The sequence below is a fragment of the Scylla paramamosain genome, chromosome 12 (assembly GCF_035594125.1).
Source record: "Scylla paramamosain isolate STU-SP2022 chromosome 12, ASM3559412v1, whole genome shotgun sequence".
Taxonomy (NCBI): domain Eukaryota; kingdom Metazoa; phylum Arthropoda; class Malacostraca; order Decapoda; family Portunidae; genus Scylla; species Scylla paramamosain.
The window spans coordinates 26667760-26677947 of record NC_087162.1 but is presented as its reverse complement, the minus strand read 5'-3'; the positions used below and the strand labels follow the sequence as shown (position 1 = coordinate 26677947).

Here is a 10188-nt window from a genome sequence, read left to right as displayed (position 1 = left end):
TCTTTGATGTTGAGCTTATTATTCATAGAAGTGGCAGCCATGCACTACGTGAAGGTGTTCCGATGCATATTAGATGATCATTATTCTCAGGTGATGGTATTCGTTTCAAGACACATCGTAATTTTGAATATTCTTTTTTGATAATTCCCTTTTTGGAATGGGATTTTCAGTGGGCCTTTTTTCTGTCTTCATGTTGCTCTTTGCCATAGTCCCTCTTACATAAAAGAAAAAATAATCTGCACGTATGTATTTTCATTGTAATTGTGCATCGTAACTCTGATGGATTTGAGCAATACGCAGCTCTGGTCTCCTGCCTCAGACTGGAGAGTGCGGGGCGTACGTGATATCACAGGGCTTCCTGGAACCCTCCAGCCTCAGTCTTGCATTCCCAAAAGGATCACCCCTCAAGAAAAAGTTTGACCCAGTGTATGCATGCGTGTGTACTGTAATCGCTGGTGGCCAAGCTGAGCCAGACGCCACGACCGCTGTCTTCTAACGACTTGGCTAGGGTGTAGCGACTGTTTGGTACATACTTTGAGTTATTGGCAATTCCCAAAATCTGTATACATAGAATTCTTCGATTCATCTTAACAGTTAGGTTTGTCCTTGGCTGATTTTCCAAAATATTAGTAAGAAAACGGTAATAATATCAAAGTATCAAGAGTCTAAACATTTCTGGAGACAAATAAAAGGGGGGACAAGAATCGGTGGAGGAGCCAGTGAAGGTGAGGCGCGTGTCGACAGTCATGTGGTTGAGGTGACGTTAACATAATGATTTCTAACCTTAATTCCTCTGAGGAATTAGCACATTTATACTATATTTGTTCTTTCTATTGATAGTCTTTAGAGATCGGCTGAGAGCAAGAGTAATCATTAGCATTATTGAAAGTATATCAAATACAAAAATTTGCATAAGTGGCAGGAACTTTAGAAGTGCCCCAGTGAGCCGCGCCGCCACCAGGCAGGGCAGGCAGGACATGGCTTGTGTATGTGTCTTTGTGGCTGATCTGCACCACCATCGCCGCCAATACTGCCATTGTGATAATTTTCCTTCTCTAATTGACTGTGACATCTGAGTGGTGCGGTGAACCCTGGCATGGAATTCATCTGCTTTGCAGTATTCTGTTTTCTAATTAACACGAGAAATGACTGATTTTAATGGTGGCACAGTTTCACTCATGGAAACAATTGTAAAGGATTTTCACTAATTCGAAGTTAGAAAATCTTTTCCTTGAAAAAAAAAAAAATTCATAAGCTTGGTAAGTGTGAGTCTTTTACTATATACCAACAGCATCCTGAGGCTAAAGGAGTGCTGCATCCTGACCAAGATGGTCACCAAGGGATTTGAGAACGCCACGGAGTGCCTGAAGTCCATCACCTGGTTAATCGCTCCCTCCCATCGATCACTGTAGCTTCTAGACTTACATGATATCTTTGCTGTCTATGCTGCTTGTAAGTCCAGTTCTATCGTGTAGTCGTAGGTGATGTCTGTTGGCATTGTGTCCACAGTTACAACAGAATCAGGGACGAGGGGAGAACCCGGATCAAAACTTAGGTTTGTATTCTTAAGTTTTGCTAGATTCTCGTTTCCCTTTCCAATCTGCCCTTAATTCATTTATTGACGTTCTTCAATATATATATATATATATATATATATATATATATATATATATATATATATATATATATATATATATATATATATATATATATATATATATATATATATATATATATATATATATATATATATATATATATATGGCACTCGCTGGTCGGGCTACACTCATCGTACATTGACTCACCAGCCGCGTTTCTCAGAAGTCCAGAAGGTAGAGGGGAAACACAAGGTGCTGCACATAACACTTACACCTGCTCTGGCTACATGGAAGCCTGATGCAAGACTTTCCTGGGTCCCTGTAATCTGCAGGCAGGAGGAACACATCCTCAAGGCACATTGGCGATCACCAGCCACGGACACACGCCGGAGTCACTTGGACTCACATCTTTTCTCTAGGCAGGTACATTACACAGTCACGGTACAGTTCCTACTTCCCTAATGTCACAGCCACTTGTACGGCACACTTGCAGACTGGCTCCAACGTCATTAGACGGGTGAAGGACACAACGCTGCCCTCCACAGAGGCAGAACAAAGGCACGGGCAGGAGCAAGGGCAGCACATGTCTCGGGACTGAATCCTGGCAGGAACTGCCCGCGGGCTGGCGTCCCCACGCCCAGCACCGCGACCCACGCCAACTCTCCTGCTAAATCTCGCTAATGGGGACCTCACATGCACCCACACGTTGCCCATGCATTCATACACGTACGTACAAACTCATACACACCCATATAAACACACATACACACTATCCAATTAGGTACGTTCGTAACAATATATATATATATATATATATATATATATATATATATATATATATATATATATATATATATATATATATATATATATATATATATATATATATATATATATATATACATACATATATATATATCGTTAGTTATTTTACTCTTACATCCGCTAGAGAGACAGAGGGTCGGCGGCAACTGCATTCCCTCACTTTTCTGCTAGATCTAATTTTTTCCAATATAAATTACTTCTGTAGACTCGCAGCGAGGAATAAAAAGCACCAGCAGTGTATGTCTCTTTTCACCTCTTTCTTTTAATTTCTTAGATTAATGTCCAGAGAGAGAGAGAGAGAGAGAGAGAGAGAGAGAGAGAGAGAGAGAGAGAGAGAGAGAGAGAGAGAGGGAGGGCGTGGGGGGGATGGCGGGAGCACAAATCGCCGGCGTGACTCCCCGCGTTGGCTGAGGTCGCTGGCACTGATTGGCTTAAGTATTTCTAGGCAATGTGTTCCACCAATCCGCGCCTTGTGAAGCGGAAAAGTGGGGAGAGGAGAGGTGAACATAATACAGTGGATTTCGTGACTCCTGCGGCAGTCAGGCTCCTGTCTCCAAGCGGCGGTGTCTGAGCGGCGGCACTAGGCATGGCGACACACGCCCAGCCCGCGTGCCTCAAGGTGCTCATGAGAGAGGTAAACAGTTACGGTGTTTGCAATTAATGAAGCACCTTTTAAGGAAAATTACACATTGTAATGCTGCAGTAAAGGGACTGCCACTCGCAGATCGCTTGACTTTCTGCAATTTAGTTTATATTCTCAAGTTTTCATGTTGTAAGCCTCTCTGCTTCACGATATGCTGCACCCTCGCGCAGACTGCTGCACCTTCGGGTGTGCTGCTGCACCACCATGTTTGCTGGTTCACTCTCATAGAGTTGCTTTACCCTCACATGCATTCGCATGTGTGCTGCTGCTGCATCCTCGTGTGTGGTGATGCGCTCCGAGGAGTGTTGCTTCATACTCTGATGTGCTGCTTCATCTGCAGTTCTGCTTATACTGCTACACATTCATGTAAGCTGCTCCACCCTCAGGAGTACTGCTCCACCCTCAGGTGTGCTACTACGCCCTCAGGAGTGCTGCTCCACCCTCAGGTGTACTGCTCCACCCTCAGGTGTGCTGCTTCACCCTCAGGTGTGCTGCTCCACCCTCAGGTGTGCTGCTACACCCTCAGGTGTGCTGCTCCACTCTCAGGTGTGTTGATGCAACTCCCAGGTGTGCTGCGTCACACCCAGGGGTGCTGCTGCACTCTGTGATGTAGTAACACATCCTGAGGTGTGCTGCATCACACTCAGGTATGGTGCTGCACCTGAGGTGTGGTGCTGCACCGGAGATGTGGTGTTCTATCTGTGCTGCTGTACCTTGAGGTGTGGTGCTGCACCCTGAAATGTGGCGCTGCACTCTGAGGTGTGGTGCTGCACCCTGAGGTGTCCTGATGCACCTGAGGTATAGTGCTGCACCCTTAGGTGTGCTGATGCACCTGAGGTGTGGTGGTGCACCTAAGGTGTGGTGCTGCACCCTGAGGTGTGCTGGTGCACCTGAGGTGTGGTGCTGCACCCTGAAGTGTAGTGGTGCACTTGAGGTGTGTTGCAGCACCCTGAGGTGTGGTGGTGCACCTGAGGTGTGGTGTTGCACCCTGAGGTGTACTGGTGCACCTGAGGTGTGGTGTTGCACCCTGAGGTGTGCTGGTGCACCTGAGGTGTGGTGCTGCACTCTGAGGTGTGGTGGTGCACCTGAAGTGTGGTATTGCACCCTGAGGTGCGCTGGTGCACCTGAAGTGTGGTGCTGCATTCTGAGGTGTGCTGATGCACCTGAAGTGTGATGCTGCACCCCTAAGGTGTGCTGGTGTACCTAAGATGTGGTGTTGCACCCTGAGGTGTGCTGGTGTACCTAAGATGTGGTGTTGCACCCTGAGGTGTGCTGGTGCACCTAAGGTGTGGTGCTGCACCCTGAGGTGTGCTGGTGCACCTGAGCTATGGTGCTGCATCCTCAAGTTTAATGTTTTCCTTACTAGTTCAATATCTACATGAAAAAAGAGACATAATACAATGACCGTATCGTGGTGTAAACTGGTCTTCAATCGCTCATCAGTTGTATTATTTCAAATTGATATCCCGGTAAAGTGATTTATCTATCTTTTAAACTTATTTAAAAATACTTACATAATTTATAATGATATTTATACTTTATTTCAGCGGTATTTAATGAACTTCAAAAAACAGTGTATTTTCAAAAAGATTTTGAAAATTTTGGTGAGGACGCTGCGGTGAGAAGCAGCAGTTAATTAATGGCAGGCTCTGCACCACACGTAGCGTTTGTCTGCCACGTGCTAAGCCACGCCAGCCCTCGTGCGGCAGACGGCTCAGGAAGGCTTCGTCACCCACTCGAATTGTCATGGACCGTGACAAACAGTCTCCTTACTGACTAATACTTTAAAAATAACCTAATCCCTAAAGGAATTTGTCGTGTACTGAATCGTAATACTTATCCACTTACAAATTATTGGTGAGGAGAAGTTTACTTCTTAATCTTATCTTAATTTCCTTGTAAATACGAGTATATATGTTTGTTTACATTAACTTCTTTGGTATAGTTTGATAAAGAAAAGTCTATAATGCATTCCCAGCAGCGTGTCAGTGTGTCCCTCTGTCCTCAGGTGTACACGCTCGCCTACATCTCCGGCACGCCCGGCAACTACCAGTTCAGCGGCCCCATCGTGATCATCCTGGAGATCCTCAGGGACCACCTCGGCGTCTGGTGAGTCAAGCCTGCGTGTGCACGAGAGTTTCCATCGTTGTTGTTGTTGTTGTTGTTGGTGTTGATGATGATGATAATGATGATGTTGCTCTTGTCGTTGATGATAATGCTGTTGTTGTTGTTGTTGTTGTTGCTGACGATAATGCTGTTGTTGTTGTTGCTGGTGCTACTGCTGCCGTCGTTGTCTATATTCGTAGTGCTATGTTGATAAAATACACAATTAGGTACAGCAATGCAGTAACCTTGACTCATCGCACTGTTGCAGTTTAGACTTCGTCGTAACAGAAGAGCAAGTGTACGGCGTCTCCTTGCGCAACGGCTCCTGGACTGGAATGATGGGCATGGTGCAGCGACACGTGAGTCACTGAGAACCATTGTCCACTGTTTTACATGCTAACTACTTGCATAGTTAACACAGTAATTTTGCCAATGCTGGATGCTTTGGCTCTTGTGAAATGTGGGCTCTTTTTGATAATATACATATTACGATAATGCTTATTTTGTTGTAAGGATATAGCTACAATTATTATTTACTATGTTCCTTTAAGGAGGTGGATTTCAGTGGCATTGTGTTCACGATGAATTACGACTCGCTGAAGGCTGTGGAATTCAGCGAGTCGATCGACACAGACGAGATGACGGCAATGTACATCCGACCCCGCGTGTCGCCCAACATGATGGGCTTCGTCATGCCCTACACCGCCTCGGTCAGTGACGCAGGCCAGTTGGTCAAGCCGTGCATGGTTGTGACTTGTTTGTGGGAAACGCTCATTGAAACATGGAATATGGCTTCGATTTCCCTGAGAGTTTTACACACACACACACACACACACACACACACACACACACACACACACACACACACACACACACACACACACACACACACACACACACACACACACACACACACACACACACACACACACACACACACACACACACACACACACACACTTTACTCTACTTTAGCGAATACACAAGAAACTTTACTCATGCATACTTTTGGTGTGGCGAGAAGAAAGTCGATATGGAAGTAAAGGTTCACTCCTGCAGGTGTGGTTGTTCGTGATGGCGGCGTGTGTGGTGCTGATCGGAGTCATCATGGTCACTGTCAGGTTTCAAAGGAAGTTTAGCTCGACTCATCTACCTCACCACTCATCTGAGCCAACCACTCGGCAAGTGTTACTGTGACGTGATGCAAGGTGTTGCCGGACGCTGGACCAACACGGCCAGTCTTGCGCATCACCTTCTTTCGCGACAAGTCATTGCACACATTACTTCGTAATGAAAGAGGGTGGGGGGCAAATTAACCTAACGAAATACCTAAAAAATGTTTTTCTTAATCCAAGCATACATGTTCACGAGCAGGCGGAGCGTTGGCTCATCTGACATGATCCCGGAGCAAAGCAAGACCAGACGACTGCCCTCAGGTGCCGCGGCGCCGGACGGTGATGTCTCGATCTCTTCAGGGGAAGAGGACAAAGCAGTGTTGACAGGAGCGGACAGAGACTGGCTTTGGAGTCTTGAAAAGTCTCTTCTGTGGACGTGGTCAACACTGATAGCTCACAGTGAGTAAATAGCTCGTTTTCTTCTAAAGGTCCCTTGTGACTATGCACTGACTGCCTGCTGATTCCTGAATGTACTCCACTCATTTACCACTCTACCATGTACTTGTGTGCGTGGTCCTGGTCTCCGTCAGTCCACAAATATGGTGTGAAACAGAGAACACCATCAGCCGTATCACTTTAACCCGTGCCAGGCGTGCCGTGGCAGCCCGTGGGGGGCCTGGTGCGTTGCGTGACGGCCATGTGGCTCCTGGCTGCCTTCATCCTGGGTAACGTGTATCGCTCCAACCTGAAGGCCATGCTCACCATCCCCAGGATCAACATTCCCTTCGACAGCGTGGACGAGCTGGCGGACTCCGACGTACCCACCGCCATTCTCAGAGGTTCCAAGATCCACCGGCAGATACTGGTAGGACTCGACAGGGCCCGAGGCGGAGATGCATCATGGCAGACAGTGTGTTGTGTATGGCCGTCTTGGTGAAGCACAGTTCCCTGTCCACTTGCGTGTACCTTCCAGTTAACCGAATAATTTCACCTTTTTGCCTGATATTGGTAGTAGTAGTAGTAGTAGTAGTAGTAGTAGTAGTAGTAGTAGCAGTAGTAGCAGCAGTCGTAGCAATAGTTGTAGTTTATTGACAAACGAATAGTGTATACAAACTGATAGAAATGCATATAGTATCAAGTGTAGAGTTAATACAAACCGTTTACAATGACAGTGACACAGTGATAAGCTCATAATGTTATTGCTTACTTCTATGACTACCAACAATTCTGTTTTATGAGATCATCACCTTCTTTCTTAGCTGTTGGCGTGAATGTCTCCTGTCTTGAAGTTGGGAGAGTGTCTTGAATGTGAACGGAGAAGACTATCCTACGAGACTATCGCTTTCTACCGGGGACTGATAGGGTTAAGAGTGTGAATGATGTGTGTGTGTGTGTGTGTGTGTGTGTGGTGCTTTGTCTGCGCCACCCCGTGTGATTATATATATAAAAAAGATCTATTACTCTACATATTCATCTATTTTGTACATGTGAGGTGCGTGACGGGAGCCTTTGCAATAAAAGAGTCCTTGTGTCACCAGGCGGCGGAGGACAGCAGCGCTCTCGGCCGGCTGAGGGACCAGACTGTTTACTTGAACTTCGATCAGTTGTACGCGGCGGTGGATAAAATATTGGAGGGGGAAATGGCAGGGATAAACTATCGGAAAGTATTCCCAGGGATATTAAACGATCATTATTCTCGGGTAATGGTATTCCTGTTATTTGCAGTACGTGTTTTTATCTGCTGTCAAAACTTACACTCATTTGTATAATCTCTTGCCTCAGAGTTTACGTGTTTCGTGTACTTGTTTGTACGTGTACATGTTTTTCTTTGGAGTATCAAAACTGACACTCGTAACTATCGTCCCCTTCCTCAGACTGGGGAGTGTGGTGCCTACGTGCTGTCTCGGGGCTTCCTGGGACCCTCCAGCCTCTGTCTTATATTCCCGAAAGGATCGCCCCTTAAGAAAAAGTTCGATCCAGTGTACGTATGCATCAGTGAACGTGTAACCATGGCCCGTATCCAGAAACGCTGATCTCTCTCACCACGACTTTTTTTCAAGCTCACAGAGATGATTAGCCGGGTTCTCAAGACTGTTTCTCCTGTTATTAATGTATAAATCTTGTTATTCTCTCGCTAGAACGGTAAGAATACCTTTAAAAACTCGTATAGCTTCAACCAAAGCCTTTTTAAAACAGTAGAGGTGGGGCGCAGAAGTGTTTCGTTGTACAGGTTCATGTTGGAGTCTATTGTGCGCACCTTTCATAGTGCACACCACCTTTACTGCCAGTCACGCCATTATGGTCTTTGCGATTTTCCTTCTTTTTATTTCTATTGATTGTGACTCGGGATCTTGTTTCTGTGGGGTTACATTTGTGATTATCCCAAGGGAATGTCGAGTGTTATGCATTTGACAATTTCTCCTTTTCCTTTGCATTAATTGACTCCCGAGTGGCGCTTCGAAGTCTGGCGTGGGTATTTACTTGCTTCTGTGGGGCTGTGTTTGTGATTATCCCGAGGGAATGTCGAGTGTTATGCAATTCCTAGCTTCTCTAAACGCTTGGCTTTAGTTGTGGGTTATGTGTAGCCCTGACAGCAACTATTGTAAGATTTCCAATAATTTAAAGTTTTATAAACATTCCCATGGAAACATTACTCATAAGCTTGGCGAGTGACTTTCTTTACTTCTTTGTTGTTGTTGTTGTTGTTTTCATTATTATTATTATTATTGCTTGGCTACTACTATTACTACTAGTACTACTGCTACTACTACTACTACTACTACTACTACCACTACTGTTACTGTTGCTGCTACTGCTACTATTACTACTACTGCTAATACTATTTTTTTCCCCTTTTTCTTTCCCTGCAGTATCCTGAGGCTGAAGGAGTGCGGCCTGCTGGCGAAGATAATGACCAAGGGCTATGTGAACGCCACGGAGTGCCTTAAGCCACTCACCTCGATGGTCGCTCCCTCACACCGACCGCTGCAGCTTCTGGACTTCTACGGCATCTTTGCTGTCTATGTTGCTGGTAAGACGTGAATGTTGCTGTGCGTTGTGGTGGCGCGGTGCATTCAAGAGGCAGAGGAATGCGGCAGCAAACAGATGAACTGCAATCTTTTTGTTAGTTAATTGTTCCATTCAGGAATGATTCTGGCTGGCACGACATCCAAACACGGGTGTTATGGGTGTGTGGTGGCGGGGCGGTGCATTGAAGTGTTAGTGGAGTAGAGGAGCAAACAGATGCACTGCAGCAGTTTCATTATGGACAACACCTAATTGTACCGTGAGGAGTGATTCTACCTGGCATAACGTTCCAAACGTGGGTGTTGCGGGTGTGTGTCGTGGCGCGGCAGTGCATTCAAGAGGTAGTAAAGTAGAGCAGCAATCAGATGAACTTCAGCCATTTTGAAATTCGAGACAGTATTTGTTTGTCTCAACAGGAGTGACTTTGGCTGCCATGGCATTCCTGTGGGAGATGACCAGGGGCTGCGGCGGGACGAGGCGCGGCGCAGCGGAGCCAGGCCTTTGGGCACCGAGTCTGCCAGCCCGCAGGATCATATCGCTACCCCGACTTGCCTGAAACTTGTGATTTTTTTTTTATTTGTGAGTAACGTGCAGGCTATAAATTCATGTCTGTATATTCTGTGTGTGATTACTTCCCTGATTTCTCCGAGGCGGCAACTAACAAGACCATTTAGCCGAGGTGAGGGTGACAGCAGGTGTGTGACTGTTCTGTTATTATAGTTCTCTGGAATATGAGGAGGTAGGTTGATATTATCAGTTCAACCTTTACTCTTCCACTCACAATCTGCGAGGTATTAATTACCTATCAGTTAAGCTTTTGCTGTTCCATTCATAATCTACAAACAATAATAAACTTATCAGTTCAGCCCTCACC

General features: G+C 45.8%; 1 protein-coding gene across 1 annotated transcript; it reads left to right on the top strand.

The window, feature by feature from the left end:
* Positions 1-2783: 2783 nt before the first annotated feature.
* On the top strand, positions 2784-9870 carry LOC135106027 (glutamate receptor ionotropic, kainate 1-like). The gene is made up of 9 exons (XM_064014807.1): positions 2784-3057; positions 5075-5175; positions 5441-5531; positions 5724-5882; positions 6232-6353; positions 6547-6746; positions 6938-7152; positions 9158-9318; positions 9731-9870. Exons 1-8 carry the CDS (start codon positions 3010-3012, stop codon positions 9233-9235), a joined length of 1014 nt encoding a protein of 337 aa, XP_063870877.1. The 5' UTR covers positions 2784-3009; the 3' UTR covers positions 9236-9318; positions 9731-9870.
* The last annotated feature ends 318 nt before the right edge of the window (positions 9871-10188 follow it).

Bases quoted from the DNA above. Each gene is read 5' to 3' on its own strand.
- LOC135106027 (XM_064014807.1), top strand. From the start codon at position 3,010: ATGGCGACACACGCCCAGCCCGCGTGCCTCAAGGTGCTCATGAGAGAG. The intron at 5,883-6,231 runs GTCAGTGACGCA...TCACTCCTGCAG, and splicing joins TCATGCCCTACACCGCCTCG to GTGTGGTTGTTCGTGATGGC. The intron at 7,153-9,157 runs GTAGGACTCGAC...CTTTCCCTGCAG, and splicing joins AGATCCACCGGCAGATACTG to TATCCTGAGGCTGAAGGAGT.